A 17043-nucleotide genomic window follows, 5' to 3' on the forward strand; every position below is an offset into this window, starting at 1 on the left:
ATGGCGCCAAACGTTGGGCACAAAAAATGTTTGAGCGCTAAGCAAGTATTATATAACAGTGCTTCCCAAGTCCAGTCATTGAGTACTCCTTATCAGTCAGGTTTTCAGGATATCCACAATGAATATACATGAATTTGATTTGCATACACTGCCTCCGTTATATGCAAGTCTCTTTCATGTATATTCATTGTGGATATCCTGAAAACCTGACTGGCAAGGGGTACTCCAGGATCGGACTTGGGAAACACTGTTCTACAACAGCAAAGTTAGGCACTGAGGCCGTTATAGAATACTAATGTAAGTAGGTATTTGAGTGCCTAACTTAGGCGCAAGCATTTACGCCATGTCAAAGGCTTGTGGAAATGCTCGTATCTAAATCCTGTCAGTTATGCGTGTAACTGACAGTATTCTATAAAGTTAGCATGCACATGACTGACCCGCCCTGCCCCTCCCATGTTAACACCCCTTTGCAGTTACACTCTCTAGATCTTATCTTTTACAAACACTTCCCCTAAGGTTATTGTAGAAACATTTACATACCCTAAGTCGTTTAATCTCTCGGTTTTGTTGGGCAAATAGGCAACAAAAATTGCAATTTCACTTCCTGGTGGGAGGCTGAGGTCAGGGAGGTTTAGGGATGCTTAACATGAAGTTTTATAATCAAGCATGCTTGTTTCGTCATGTTGAGGATTGGCTGTTACAGGGTACTTATAATACACCGATTGAGATGGAATGAGCATATGAGGAAAGGCTAAAACGGCTTGGGCTCTTCAGCTTGGAGAAAAGACAGCTGAGGGGAGATATGGTAGAGGTCTATAAAATAATGAGTGGAGTGGAATGGGTAGACACGTATCGCTTGTTTACTCTTTCCAAAAATACTAGGACTAGGAGGCACGCAATGAAGCTACAAAGTAGTAAATTTAAAACAAATCAGAGAACATCTTTCTTCACTCAACATGTAATTAAACTCTGGAATTCATTGCCAGAGAATGTAGTAAAGGCAGTTAGCTTAGCAGGGTTTAAAAAAGGTTTGGATGACTTCCTAAAGGAAAAGTCTATAGACCATTATTAAAATGGACTTGGGGAAAATCCACAGTTTATTATTAGGATAAGCAGCATAAAATGTATTGTACTTTTTTGGGATCTTGCCAGGTTCATGTGACCTGGATTGGCCACTTTTGGAAACAGGATGCTGGGCTTGATGGACCTTCAGTCTGTCCCACTATGACAATACTTATGTACTTATGATATGATAGAGACATTTAAATACTGATGCGGCATAAATGCACAGGAGGCCAGTCTCTTTCAACTGAAAGGAAGCTCTGGAATGAAGGGGTACAGGATGAAGGTGAAAAAGAATAGACTCAGAAGTAACCTGAGGAAATACTTCTTCATGGAAAGGGTGGTGATCTCATGGAACAGCCTCCCGGTGGAAGTGGTAAAGGCGAAAACTGGATCTGAATTCAAGAAAGCTTGGGACATGTCCATAGGATCTCTAAGGAAAAGGAAAGGAGAGTAGATTGCATTGATGGGTAGACTGGATAGGTCATATGGTCTTTATCTGCCAACATTTTTCTCTGTTTCTACCTACTTTTCCATCCAGTCTGCCCAACAAGATAAACTCACATTGTAAGGTATGATACAGTACTACATACGTATACTTGATCTTGATTTGTTCTCGCCATTTTTGGGGTACAGACTGTAGAAGTCTGCCTGGCACTGGCCTTGTTCTTCGGCCTAGTGGTTAGGGTGGTGGACTCTGGTCCGGGGGAACTGAGGAACTGAGTTTGATTCACACTTCAGGCACAGCTCCTTGTGACTCTGGGCAAGTCACTTAACCCTCCATTGCCCCAGGTACAAATAAGTACCTGTATATGTAAGCCACATTGAGCCTGCCATGAGTGGGAAAGCGCGGGGTACAAATGTAACTAAAATAAATAAATACAAAAAATTACTGAAGCTGAATCTGTCCAGTCATGATCAGGACACAGACAGCAAAAGTCTACCCAACACTGGTTTCACTTTCCAATTCCTGCTGTTGCCAACTAATCACCTCTAAGCTTGTTTGGTTCCATGCCTTCAATACAGGATTCCTTTGTGTTTATCCCTCACATTTTTTAATTCTGTCACAGTTTTCATCCCCACCACCTCCTGCGGGAGGGCATTCCAGCTATCCACCACCCTCTCTCTGTGAAGAAGTACTTTCTGATATTATTCCTGAGTCCCGTTCCATCCCTCCCCCTCCCCCACAACCTCAATTCATGTCTTCTAGTTCTACCATCTTCTCATCTCTGGAAAAGGTTTGTTACATTAATACCTTTCAAATATTTGAATGTCTGTATCATATCACCTCTGTCTCTCCTTTTCTCCAGGGTATACATGTTCAGGTCCTTGAGTCTCTCCTCCTATGTCTTGTGATGCAAACCCCACACTGAGAGGGAAGTGACGCAAGAGGAGAGGAACCTGCCTGTAAGCCAGTGAGCAGCGCTGCTGCCTTCACTTCCGGACCGGACGGTTCGCCGCGACTTGGAGAGGGGAGAGCAGGGGAGAGAGAGGACATGCTGGATATGCAGTGCAGGGCAAGGCAGGGGCGAGAGAATTGCTGGCATGGAGGGCAGGGCAGGTGAGAGGAGAATCGCTGGACATGGAGGAGAGGGCAGAGGGAGAGGAGAATTGCAGGGCATGGATGAGGGGAGGGCAGGGGAGGGAGGCAATGTGCTTGGCATAGAGGGCAGGGGAGGGGAGAGAGAATTGCTGGACATGGGCAGGGGAGGGCAGGGGAGAGAGCAGAATCGCTGGACATGGGCAGGGGAGGGCAGGGGGGAGCGGAGACATGCTGGGCATGGATGAGGGGAGGGCAGGGGAGGAGGCGACGTGCTGGGCATGGAGGGCAGGGGAGGGGAGAGAGAATTGCTGGACATGGGCAGGGGAGGGCAGGGGGGAGAGGAGACATGCTGGACATGGGCAGGGGAGAGAGGATAATTGCTGGGCATGGATGAGGGGAGGGAGGCGACGTGCTGGGCATGGAGGGCAGGGGAGGGGAGAGAGAATTGCTGGACATGGAGGGGAGGGCAGGGGGGAGAGCAGACATGCTGGACATGGGCAGGGGAGAGAGGAGAATTGCTGGGCATGGAGGGCAGGGGAGGGGAGAGAGAATTGCTGGACATGGAGGGGAGGGCAGGGAGAGAGCAGAATCGCTGGACATGGAGTCGAGGGCAGGGGAGAGGAGACATGCTAGACATGGGCAGGGGAGGGCAGGGGAGAGAGGAGAATCACTGGGCATGGGTGGCTAGAGGGGGGCAGGGGGAGAGGAGGGTTGCTGGACATGGGTGAATGGAGGAGAGGGCAGGGGAGAGAAGACATGTTGGACATGGAGGGGAGGGCTGGGGGAGAGGAGACATGCTGGACATTGGAAGGGGAGAGAGGAGAATTGCTTGGCATGGATGAGGGGAGGGCAGGGGAATGAGGGGAGGGCAGGGGAGGGAGGCGACATGCTGGGCATGGAGGACAGGGGAAGGGAGAGAGAATTGCTGGACATGGAGGGGAGGGCAGGGAGAGGAGACATGCTGGACATGGACAGGGGAGGGCTGGGGAGAGAGGAGAACCGCTGGACATGGGTGGCTGGAAGGGGGGCAGGGAAGCGAGGAGAATCACTGGGCATGGGTGGCTGGAGGGGGGCAGGGTGAGAGGAGGGTTGCTGGACATGGGTGGATGGAGGAGAGTGCAGGGAGAGAGAAGAAATGCTGGACATGGATGGAGGGGAGGGAAGAGTGAGGAAGGAGATGAGATGAGGGAAAAGGAGGAGAAAAACTGCACATGGATGAAGAAAATAGGCAGAAGCTGGATCCACTGGACAGTTAAGTCTGCGGAGGACCCAGCTTTTACTTACGGATGTAGGGCAAGAAATGAAGAAGAAAGGCGGAAAGTAAAGAAATAAATGGAAAGGAAGCCCTGGAAATGGAGTTAAGAGGACAGATACCAGCAGAATCGGATACTGGGCCAGCATGATCAGAAAAACAGTCACCAGACAACAAAGGTAGAAAAAATCATTTTATTTTCATTTTAGTGTCTGGAATATGTCCAATTTGAGACTTTACATCTGCTGTCTTATTTTGCACTGGGGGATACTGGTCCTGTAACAGCTTACAGAAATTTATAATGAATAAAAATCACATTATTTTTTTCTCCTATACTAGTATAATATTTTCAATGATGTCTGTTTATATGCGCCATGGCTGGTATAAAGGGTGTGGCTAATGTGGGTGTGGCTATAATGGGGGTGGAGCCATATGTGGTGACCCCCACCCACAATGAGTACCGGCACCTTTTTTTTCTACAAAAAAAGCACTGAGTAAGTGCAGTTGCTTTCATTTGTTGTAGGGCACTCCAGCGCTCACCCCCCCCCCCCAACACTCCCCATGCGGTGCACACTGTCACATATCCCATTGCACACCACTTTACAGCTGTGGCAGAGGAGGCCAATCACAACACTCTACCTCTTCAGAGCCAAGAGGATAGCAGTAAAAACAAACAAACAAAAAACATGCTTGGCCAGGCAATTCTTTTTAGACTTCTAGATCATGAGAAGCATCTGTTTGGCTTCATGCAAGGGATACTTGCTGTTATTTACAATGTAAGCATTATTCAGTTTGGATGTGTTACCATTTAAAATGTTCAAATTGGTGGAGGGAGGGGAGGAGGAGCAAGGTGTTGGTTGTAATGTTTTGTTGCACTGCGAGTGGTTGTTTGCCTTATGAATATGGAAAAGAGGCAAGGATATCCTCAGCTTTCGGTGATGCCAACTCCTACCCTGTCTGTGGCAAGACCATTAGATGGTATTGTTTCCCATGGCTTGGTCTTGACTGGACTGCTGAGGGGCATCCACTGGAGGTACGCTGATGAATGGAGAATCAGTATCTCCTCATGCTTCGCAAGCTTTCTTGAGTCCAGAGGAGTGCAGACAGTCCCCCTGCCCTGAAGCTGAGGCTATGGAAGCTCAAGGAGAGCTAAGAAGTGTTTTTCATGACAGTCAGGCCAATATTCAAAGCAAATCAACTGGCTGGGAACGGCCACTGACCAGTTAACTCACTTGTAAGCGACTATATGATTATTTTCAACGGCATTTAATTGGCTAGTGCTTAAAATAACTGGTTAGCGCTAAAGAGGAAGTCAGCTATGTGTGTGTGTGGGGGGGGGGGGGGGGGGGGGGGGGGGCGCGGAGACTGGTTAACTCCCAATATTCAGAGCTAACCAGCCATGTTTAGCATATAAATAGGAACGCATAAATAGCTGTCCTATCTTTAAGCACTAGCCCATGGCAAGTTAAGTCTGAATACTGACTTAACCAATCATGCGCTAGCTGGCTTTAAAAAAAAAAACAGAAATTCAATGTTGAAGTCTGCACAGGGCCCGACATTGAATTTCTGGACAAAAAAAAAGCTGTCCACCAGGGGCTAAATATCAGTTGCAGTGTTTCTTTGCGAGTCCCAGAAAGAGGTGAAGCTTTTTCAGCTGTGGCCCCTGAGGAAGCTGGTGGAGTGACATCAATCACACCCATAACTTTGGTTCTGGATGAAGAGGAACAATGAACTTTGGGACTCTTTTATTAAGATGCATTAAGCAGCTAATGTGGTTTTACTGTGCGGTAGACATTCGTTTGGGCTCACATTAATGCCTTCTGTGGTAAATATGCAGCCAGTGCAGTAAAAACCACACATTAGCTACCTAAGGCCGGAGTGGATTAGGGCTAGGTGTGACATGGGCAGGCTGAAGAGTGGTTAGCTGTGAGAGCTAGCTGATGGATCAGTACCGGATTCTAGCTGTCATGACTACCGATACCATGGCAACAGTTACTGCCACCTCAACAGGAAGTAGTAAGTGCAGTTGCTGTCATTTGTTGTCGAGCGCTCAACCCCCCTCCCCACAACATTCCCCTATCTCAGACCCCACCCCCTTATAACCAATAACACACTCTACAATAACTAACGCCCCCTTCTCAACACCCTTGCAACATCTGATCTCCTCCTCCCAATGTCCCCCCAAAAGTCTGATCCTCTTTTCTGTCAGGCATAGGAAGTGACCTAGCAGTACACCCGAATAAGGGCCTCCAGTAAAAGGCACTACACCAGGTCTGAAACTAATGTGCAGCACTAGAAAAGAGGTATGATGAAAGCACCATTATGGGGGAAAGAAGAGGGATGCTTGGAATGTGGCTGCTATGGTGGGACAGGGAGACAGCCTGGGAGGGATACAGAGGGGAAGGACAAATGCTAGAATCAGCGTGGATGGGAGGGAAAGGAAGGGGTGACTTATATGCAAGTCACTAAATTGCTGCCATAATTAAGGGGGAAAGTAAGGTGCGACCTATAGGTGAGTATCTGTGGTATCACCTTGGTTCTCTGCAGTGACATAGCCACTCGGAGCTGGCATAGGGTTTGCCGCAGCCAGCGACCCAATCTTTGGCGCGCTGGCCGCTGATCATTGGGGATGAATATGTTTAGCCCTGTTTAGGATGCATTTGCATGCTAGTTGCGTTCAGAGCCCTCGAGTGCGTTGTTTCACGTGCTTGAGGGCTCTGATCATGTGGCGTTAGCAAACCCCGGCGCTAGTATGGCGCTAACAGCCTCTAGCCCCGGCATTTGCTTCTGATCATCTCCCTGTAATAGTGGAAGCCTTTTGTGGTTTTGTGCTCTGATGATTTTTATTACATGTACACAACAGTGGAGAGGTTTTTTTTTTTTTAAAGGTTGTAAATAAATAAACCTGAAGAACCATTGGTTATTTTTTTGCCATATGCTTTACCCTGAAGTGCTCGAAAACCCGTTTGAAACAAGCTTTTCACTGACCTTAGACATCTGGTTTGCAGTGTCACCTCTGGCCCCCAGATATATCATGGCCAGACAAGAAGAGATACATATTGGGGAGATAAAGATGTTTTCCGTTGAGTTAGATTCACTCAGCTTGTGAAACAAATCAAGAGCAAACTGGGTATTTGCCCGAGTCAGTTTCTCCATGTTTAAAATCTGAAAAAAAAAAATTTTTAAATTAACATTTCCATGCACATTTACTGCCTTCTGCACAATCCATAAAATGGTAATTTTGCATGAGACCTTCTTAGATCAAAAGAATCAAAGTACGTAGACGCCACTGAAGAAAAGTCTCACCAGCAACATATTATACAAAAATGAACAGCTATTGTATTGGTGAATTTTTGACTCCAATGGGCCTTTCAGATTTCATTGCTCTGGACAACATCCTCTCTTAAATAGCCTGACAAAAATGTGTTTACCAAACTGAGCTGGCTTTTTAATTTTGAGCATACAGTAGACTCACACACCCTCAATAATCAAAGCTATTTAACTGGCCAGGAATTAATTAAATGTTAACAAGCAATTATCGGTACTAATTGGCACTAATTAAAATCTACATGCAGTACTTGCTAAGCGTATTTTCTATAACATAGTCTACATAAAGTCTATCATGTGGATCCCAAAAGGGGGCCTGGTTATGGGCGGATTGTGGGTGTTCCTAAAATTTAAGTTCCGCACCTAAAGTTAGGCATGGGCATTTAACCAGGTTTTCATTGGCATAATCTGCTGCACCTAAATTCTAGTCGCATGGACAGTCTTAGGTGTATTCTGTAAACTGCACCTAACTTTAGACATAGTTTATAGAATACGCCTAAGCGTGCTTTTCGATCGGTGGTGATTTTTTTAGGCGCTCTAAATAGAATTAGGTCCATAGCGGCTCACAAGCTATATCAGACAATATAGCCAGCTAGGTGCAAATATTCAGTGCTTCGTCGGTTAAGCAGCCACATCGGACCGTGTGAATATCAGGCCTATCGTTGGCCGCTATAAACTTAGCTGGCCAGAAATTAACATTAACAGCCAGTTAAGTTTAAAGCGGCCAAATAAAAATGGATATTCAATGCCAGTCACCAGAAATAGCCTGTCATTGAATATCGGGGCTCAGCACTTACCGTGGGACTTAGCTGGCCGGTCTCCAGTGGGCTGAATCTCGGCCTCACGTATTTTTATTTGTGTTATAATCACATTATGATTAAAATAATAAACAACAAAACAATCAACAACAACATAGGGCATTGTAATAAAAGTGAATTTTAAAGATTGTTTTTCAACTCTGCCTTGACCGACCAGTGCACTCGAGGTCTGTATCTTTAATTAGAAGTAATTCTGTTTAACTTTGATTGTGTAAAAATAAGTTGGAATGTAGAAGATAACACACAGCTCTAATTAATTTGGTATGTGAAGAGGGGGATGGTGCTTGTTTTCGAGTTCAGACTGGCTACCTGGACTTGGAAACATGTGACCAAATGCCCACAGTATGGATTGTTTACCTAAACAGAGAAGCATTCTGTAATTTTCTTAGCTCTGAACATGAGTTCTAAACCTAATTAAAAAGGGAGGCCTCTGGCAGTGAAGTGGGAGCTCATCTGTGAGTAACGTACGAACTGCGCCGAGAACCATGTTTCCTGGCTTTTGCTGTGAACAGGGCCCCCCAGCTGATGATAGAGCCTGGATGATGTAAGGACCAGTGATGATTGTTTTATTGCTTCTTTTCCTAGTGTAGGAACTCTTAGCATTGCTTAGATGTAGAGACCAGTGATGTAATGATTGTTTATAGATAGGTATTGTTTCTTTTTAGTTATATAGCTAATCATTGTGTATATATAGCTTAATCATTGTATATATCTTAATCATTGTAGATTTTAGAACCTCTAATAAAGGTCTCATTTACCTAATACGAATCCAAAAGAATCCACAGTAATTACTGAGTAGTTTGTGTTAGTGAAGCAGGCTGTAAATCCATAGCAGTACAGGCATTGAGATAGCAAAACAAAGCACTGGTCCACGGTCTTATAAAGGACCAATGGCAACGATGAACTAAAAAAAAGTAGGTGGGCACAAAATGTCCTCTACACCCCTTTCCCACCCCCATGTGCTCCCTCTCCTCAATCAGCTTTAAAAAACATATAAATAACTGAGTTGGCAGAGATCCCCAAGCCCCAAGTCCCATCAGCTGAACAACTCCCCCTGGAAACAGAGAGTGGGGTTAAATGGGCAGTATTCACAATGGAGAAGGGTAGTTAGTGGGGTTCCTCAGGGGTCTGTGCTAGGACCGCTGCTTTTTAATATATTTATACATGATTTATAGATGGGAGTAACTAGCGAGGTAACTAAATTTGCTGATGACACAAAGTTATTCAAAGTCGTTAACTCGCGACAGGATTGTGAAAAATTACAGAAGGACCTTACGAGACTGGGAGACTGGGCGGCTAGATGGCAGATGAAGTCTAATGTGAGCAAGTGCAAGGTGATGCATGTGGGAAAAAAAGAACCCGAATTATAGCTACGTCATGCAAGGTTCCACGTTAGGAGTTACGGACCACGAAAGGGATCTGGGTGTCGTCGTCGATAATACACTGAAACCTTCTGCTCAGTGTGCTGCTGCGGCTCGGAAAGTGAATAGAATGTTGGGTATTATTAGGAAAGGTATGGAAAACAGGTGTGAGGATGTTATAATGCCGTTATATCGCTCCATGGTGCGACCGCACCTTGAGTATTGTGTTCAATTCTGGTCACTGCATCTCAAGAAAGATATAGTGGAACTGGAAAAGGTGCAGCGAAGGGCGACTAAAATGATAGCGGGGATGGGATGACTTCCCTATGAAGAAAGACTAAGGAGGCTAGCACTTTTCAGCTTGGAGAAGAGACAGCTGAGGGGAGACACGATAGAGGTATATAAAATAATGAGTGGAGTGGAACAGGTGGATGTGAAGTGTCTGTTCACGCTTTCCAAAAATACTAGGACTAGGGGGCATGCGATGAAACTACAGTGTAGTAAATTTAAAACAAATCGTAGAAAAGTTTTCTTCACCCAACGCGTAATTAAACTCTGGAATTCGTTGCCGGAGAACGTGGTGAAGGCGGTTAGCTTGGCAGAGTTTAAAAAGGGGTTAGATGGTTTCCTAAAGGACAAGTCCATAAACCACTACTAAATGGACTTGGGAAAAATCCACAATTCCAGGAATAACATGTATAGAATGTTTGTACGTTTGGGAAGCTTGCCAGGTGCCCTTGGCCTGGATTGGCCGCTGTCGTGGATAGGATGCTGGGCTCGATGGACTCTTGGTCTTTTCCCAGTGTGGCATTACTTATGTACTTATGTACCCACAACTCTGCATCGGATGACCTGCCATAAAGTTTCCAATGCACATGTAATCGGCTGGTTCCTCAGCCTTCAACCCTTCAAGTATCGGGTTCCAACACCGGTCTGGCCGAGAACATGCGAATGTGAACTTTTTGTCCCGGGACCCTGATCTGGCAGATGCTCAACCGGATATGGTTGAGCTGAGGGAAAGGCTATGTGATGGGGTCTACAGAACCCTGCCCCCTCCCTTAGAGAAAATCCCTCTGATATACAGGGCCACCTTAAGAAAGATCCTTCTATAATTAACCAGGGTGATCTTAAAACCTCAGGTCCTGCCATGGGAGGAAGTAAGCCAGGCGGGGTGGAATTGAAACCAGGGAGTTTAAAGGGAAGGGCCAGCCAGGGTTTAGAGAGGTCCAGGGGAGGAAGAGAGAAGCCCCAGCATATGCCCTGATAAATCTGAACATTGTGAGTGGGCCAAGATAAGCCCTTGTTTCTGTTTGAACTTTGCAAGTTTGCCGACGGTCTGGCCGGAGCCAGAGCTGATACATAGAGTAGAACTGAAAGGTTGTGTTTGGAGTGTGGCAATTCTGCAGCCGCAGACTGTGATTGAGCCTGCTGCCAGAGGCTGGCTTCCTGTCGTTTGCAGAAACCACCGGGGTCTCCCCATTCTATGCCTTGGGCTCTGTGATGCAACAGACCCAAGAGTACATGAAGAAACAGAGCCGGGAATTCCTCTTCTTGTTAATAAATACATTTTTGCATTCTACCTTTTGTCCGGCTGTGTTATTTCCTTCGGTGAAGCCCAACCCCATTCGGGGTCTGAAAGGCATACTTTTCTCAAAAACAAGCCTCTAGGGTTGGCTTTATTGATGCCCCTAAATGTCCCAAATACCAACATGATAATAGTTTTGGCCATGCTTTGTGAAAGTAGCAAAAGATTCACACATTTTCGGTAGAAATTAATGTTTACTTATAATGATTACAGGGTAGGACGATAGCAATTATGCCCACGGGGATTTTGTTTGGTTATACACGAAACCATGGGATGCAGGGTAAAGGCCTTAAGCTGTTCCTACGTAAACCTTATATTGTAGTAAAAAAAAAAGGTACTCTCATTCATTGCATGCAAGAAGCCCTGCCAACCTTTTGCCATTGGAAGAATAAATTACATACATTGATGATGTGGGAGTCTAAAGATGCTCACAATACTCCTAAAAGACAAAAGGGGGTTTTACTAATATGTGATAGATATCTCCAAACCTTGTCACTAAGAGCACAGAGCCTGGTTCTGGTTTCCTGAGAAGGGAATAGATGCCTATTGAAGTCATTTTAAGGAATCTGGTGTTAGGAATTCCAAGAGATGGGTTTGAAGCAAATTGAGGAATTCAATGATGGGGTGGGATGATGGGGGTTATAAGAGTACAGACCTCGCAATCATCCAGTATAATTTCATGTTAGTCGGATCCTTTGGAACTCCTTGAAATAGGGATCCTTTTGGATAGGGTAATGTTTTAGATCAATTCTACTGTTCATCATTTGTATATTACTGCATTTTCTAATAAAGAAAATTTTTAATAAAATAGACATATACATTGTAACCCTGTTACTACTACACCCAAACTATACCCCTGAGAGCACCTATGTGCAGATCACATACAACAAAGTGTTTGCTTTCTATGTGTGTACATTTTACACATGTATCGGGTCATGCAGTTTTGTAAAAGTTGTTTTCTGTGTGTGAAATAGGATTTACATACAGAAAAAACTTTGCAGAATTACCCCTTTGCTTTTTCCTCCCTGTTTTGCCAAATCTTACTTTTTGGTGCTGTCTACTGTCGACATCTTGGGTTTACACTACAGGCAACGGAAGGAGACAATCCAGCTCATTTTCGAAAGTGATCGCCGGCCATCTTCCGACACAAATCGGGAGACGGCCGGCGATCTCGCAAAAGCGGCCAAATCGGTATAATCAAAAGCCGCTATTTTGACACCATCGCCGCTTTCCCGTCGCAGAGCCGGCGAAAGTTCAAGGGGACGTGTTGGCAGTGACGCGAAGCCGGGACATGGGCGGGGTTACGAAATGGCCGGCTTTAGCCCATAATGGGAAAAAAAACCCGGCGATGAAGAGCATTTGGCCGCTTTTACTTGGTCCCTTTTTTTCAGGTCCAAGCTTCAAAAAGGTGGCCGAACTGACCACATGACCACCGGAAGAAATCGGGGATGACCTCCCCGTACTCCCCCAGTGGTCACCAACCCCCTCCCAGCATAAAAAACAGGTTACAAATACTTTTTTGCCAGCCTCTATGCCAGCCTCAAATGCCGTATCCACCTCCATGACAGCAGAATGTGTTCTGTCCTCCGACAGCCTTTAACAGCCTTTGCCTGCTTGTGATGTGGCTCTGGGGTGAGTGTGGCACCTTTTCTGTTATTTGCACTGCAGAGTCACATTGTAACAATCCACTCCTACAACATCAGCAATGCATTGTGGTGGGTATAGGTATTGGTAGTTGGTAAGCTCTGCTTTTCCCCCTGCTTACTGGGTCAGAGTGTGCCCCGTTTTGTTTCCTGTTGTAGTCCATGCGGTAGTGGCCATTTTTTAAAGACAGTTTTAGATCCCTTTCCTGTGTTACCCACATCAGAGAACATAGTTCTTACCTTGAATGTTGCTGAAAGAGGGCATTGTATACCACTGTGCCAGCTCTGACCTACTGCTAATCTTAGTACCAGGGGACTCTTTGCCAGTGGGGCACAACCTCTGATCTGCAGTTAACTGTGAGTAAATGTGGTTATGAGCCCATACGCCATGCGCCCTCGCTGCCCATTTTCAAGTCCTTACTCAAGGCCCATCTCTTCTCCCTTGCTTTTGGTGCCTAACCACCTTCCCATTCCTGATACCTACACTGACTACATAGTTTTTACCTTTAGATTGTAAGCTCTCTTGAGCAGGGACTGTCCTTCCCCATGTTTAAACTTGTACAGCACTGCGTAACCCTGGCAGCGCTATAGAAATGCTAAGTAGTAGTAGTTATTTCAAGAAAGGACTTTTTCAGAGAGATTAGTGTTCAGGTGTGAACTGCTGTGCCAAAGTTATACAGCAGCAATAAGTCCTAGAAGCTGTATGCAGGTCCCTGGAGCAGTTTTAGTGGGTGCAGTACATTTGTGGGTAGTGGGTTTTTTTGTGTGTGTGTGGGGGGGGGAGGGGTTGGGGGGCTCAGCTCCCAAAGTAAGGGAGCTATGCACGTGGGAGCGTTTCTGAAGTCCACCGCAGTGACCCCCTAGGGAGCCCGGTTGGTGTCCTGGCATGTCAGGGGGGCCAGTGCACTAAAAATTCTGGCTCCTCCCACGGCCAAATGCCTTGAATTTGGCCGGGGTTTGAGATGGCCGACATAACTTTCCATTATCGCTAAAAAACGAAGCCGGCCATCTCAAACCCCGGCCAAATTCAAGGCATTTGGGTGGCCGGAACCGTATGATTGAAACAAAAGATGGCCGGCCATCTTTTTCGAAAATACGGGTCTGGCCAGCTGTTTGCGGCGTCACCAAAATACATCGCCGGCGCCGTTCGATTATTCCCCTCAATGTCTTGCCCAGTTATCCTGGTTTGAAGCAGCTGCCATGTTACCCAGTTCTAGGTGGGAGACTTTTGGCCAGTTTGATTGTTGAACTTACACTCCAATTCAGTGTGCGCTATTTATATTCCATGAAACTTCAGGTCCCATAATGCAGCATGATACAGCTGTCAGAAATCCAGGACTGGCCTAGTAAAATCTCCTTCCTGGTATAACTTGGCAGCTCGCCAGCTCTAATCATTAAGTCACTCCATTCAAAGTATATCCTTCCTAGTCTCCATGTTCACCTACAACTTATTACTGCCTTCATGTCCCCAGCTAGGCGTGTGTGTGTAGGCCATGAACAAAGATCTTGAAGGGATGACTGACGACAGAGGGCCCAATATGGTGTTAATCTGGCCTTGGGTAGTGAAGGAAGCAGTTGGTAGGAAGCGCTATTCCCATATGCCAACAGGAGAACCATGCACAGGGGGGGAAGAGCACAGACAGGTCCTGCGGGCACATCTGAGCAGGCCTCTTAAACATCTGGGCCCTAGGCACAAGCGTAGTTTGCCTATGCCTGAATTGTACCCTGCAGGCTAGGAAGCTGTTTAGAAACTGCAAACTTTGATGTTACAGGCGCTTTGCAGGGAAGATGTTTACTAAGCTTCTTTCTGCAGAAATCACACTGAGTCTTAGACAGAGCCTCTTGAGCTTACATAAACACATGAGGTTTAACCAGCTGTCAGGGGCTTAAAGGAACATACACCATTTCAAAGCATGTACCAGGAATGTACAGGAGCACTCTTGTCACACAATGCACAGGGATAGATTTAGCTTTTTATATCATTTATTGATTTGAGGAACGGGGGGGGGGGGGGGGGGGGGGGGTGAATATTCAGCTGGCAGTGGGGACTGTTTTGCTGACTGTCGCCGGTGTTATTCCCCCATATTCAACACCGGGCCATGACCAGGCTTTAGCACTGAATATCTGGTTGATGCCACTGCCACACCACCTAACACCGAGCCAGTTAAGTCGATATTCAGCACTTAACCGGCCATGGGTATGGTACGTGTATAAAGATAGGACTGACTTTTATGCAGTCCCTGCCCACTAAAAGCGGAAGTGTCTTGTGGGTTTCCTCTGAAAGACAGTTGGTGGCCTGCAAACAATCTCCTAGAATCATATAAGAACTGCAGATGAAGAAGTTCAAAGGACAAAAGACCTGCTGAGCAGCCGCCCAGTCTGTGCAGGTGTCCCAGTATTGTAGCTCGCTGCCCTTTTCCCACACATAGCAATAAATATCCAGTTTCAGAAACCCTGTCTTGGATGTTAAAAAGAGATACCAGGACTCGAATACAAACAGCAGGTTCCATGCAAAATGTGAAATTACAAAATGTTGTGAGACTGCTAAACAGCTGCACCGGTCATGCCCTGCCCTACCCTGCATTTTCCACCGTTTGCTTATAGAACTGAGGCGAGGCTGACATAGAATTAACTACAAATGACTGGAACATTATCCAGTCACTGATCTGTGGAGTTTTTAACACAAACAAAAGAGGAACGAGATCTGGTCTCATTCCCTGCCGGAGCTGTGCACCATCAGAGTACAGAAAGAGAAACAAAGTCAAGCGGGAAAAAAAGCTTACATTTTGGTCTTACAGAACTTCCAGCTTACACGAGTATCCCTATACCACCCCCCCCCCCCCCCCAATACACACACACAAAGGCCAAAAGCTTTTCTACATAACCCCTCTGTTTCCATTCAGAGAACGCAAAGAACCTTACCTGATTCTCCTAGGGCTGATTCTGTACAAATTATTTCTTTTAGAGAAGTCGCCTGCTGCTGTAGTGACTTAAATGAAGGGAAGGAGGAGGCGTTGGTTGCAGAAGCAGAAACGAAACGGAGTGTGTTTGTCTAAGCGTTAGGCAGGGCAGGGCTACAGTTTACAACCTATTCGAGAAATGCAATACATTGGGTTTCTGAATAACATCTATGACATCTACATGCCTGCATGAATCTCAGCAAAAGGAAAAGATCTTGTCCCCATTTTACTTGAAGAAACAGAAATTCAGTAGTGTTAACAACAGCAGATAAAGTCACTTCTTACTTGCCAGAACAAACCCCTTACCCTTAGAGTAACTTTAAAACAAACTGGAGAAAATATTTCTTCACTCAATCTAAAATTAGAAAGTCATGGGATAGGAGGTAGTGTCTTACTTGGATTAAGGATGGTTAAAAGACAGAAAGCAGAGTAGGGTTAAATGGTCAGTATTCTCAGTGGAGAAGGGTAGATAGTGGGGTTCCCCAGAGGTCTCTGCTGGGATTTCTGCTTTTTAATATATTTATACATGATCTAGAGATGGGAATAGCTAGTGAGGTAATTAAATTTTATGATGACACAAAGTTATTCAACATGTAAAATCACAAGAGGATTGTGAAAAATTGCAAGAGGACCTTACGAGACTGGGCATCCAAATGGCAGATGACGTTTAATGTGAACAAGTGCAAAGTGAACCATTTGGGAAAGGGGAACCCAAACCATAGTTACATGATGCACGGTTCCACATTAAGAGTCACTGACCAGGAAAAGGTATCATCACTGATAATATGTTGAAACGGTAGAAGAAAATAAAACTTAGATGAGCGGCTGTGAGGGTCAAAAATTTACATCAGGCGTGGATGCTGTTCAAAAATACCATGCTGGAAGCCCAGGCCAAATATATTCCGTGTATTAAACAAGGAGGGAGGAAGACCAAACGACAGCCAGCATGGTTAAAAAGTGAGGTGAAGGAAGCTATGAGAGCTACAAGAAAATCTTTCAGAAAATGGAAGGAGGAACCGACTGAAAATAGTAAGAAACAGCATAAGGAAGGGAAAGAGGGACTTTGAAAAAAGATTGGGTTGGAGGCAAAAACACATAGTAAAATTTTTTTTAGGTATATTAACAGCAAGAAGCCAGCAAAAGAATCGGCTTTACGAGGGGTAAAAGGGGCAATCAGGGAAGACAAAGCCACAGCGGATAGATTAAATTAATTCTTTGCTTCGGTCTTCACCAAGTAAGATTTGGGAGATACTGGTGCCAGAAATGGTATTCAAAGCTGACGAGTCAGAGAAACTGAATGAAATCTCTATAAACTTACAGGATATAATGGGGCAATTAGACAAATTGAAGAGTAGCAAATCTCCTGAACCAGGATGGTATTCATCTCAGAATAATGATAGAATTGAAAAATTAACTTGCAGAACTATTGTTAGTGGTACCAGAAGATTGGAGGGTGGCCAATGTAATGCCTATATTTTTAAAAAGTTACAGA

The 17043-nt window shown here is 45.4% G+C and overlaps 1 protein-coding gene across 1 annotated transcript in view; it reads right to left on the reverse strand.

The window, feature by feature from the left end:
* Nucleotides 1-15640, reverse strand: part of SERPINB1 (serpin family B member 1) — a 39531-nt gene extending 23891 nt beyond the window's left edge. Inside the window, exons 1-2 of the mRNA XM_030210969.1 lie at nucleotides 15514-15640; nucleotides 6846-7022 (exon numbers count right to left, since the gene is read on the reverse strand). Coding sequence (XP_030066829.1) covers nucleotides 6846-7013 — 168 coding nt within the window. The 5' untranslated portion in view covers nucleotides 7014-7022; nucleotides 15514-15640. The remainder of the gene's footprint in view (nucleotides 1-6845; nucleotides 7023-15513) is intronic.
* Between the last annotated feature and the right edge of the window lie 1403 nt (nucleotides 15641-17043).

The sequence above is a fragment of the Microcaecilia unicolor genome, chromosome 1 (assembly GCF_901765095.1).
Source record: "Microcaecilia unicolor chromosome 1, aMicUni1.1, whole genome shotgun sequence".
Lineage (NCBI taxonomy): Eukaryota > Metazoa > Chordata > Amphibia > Gymnophiona > Siphonopidae > Microcaecilia > Microcaecilia unicolor.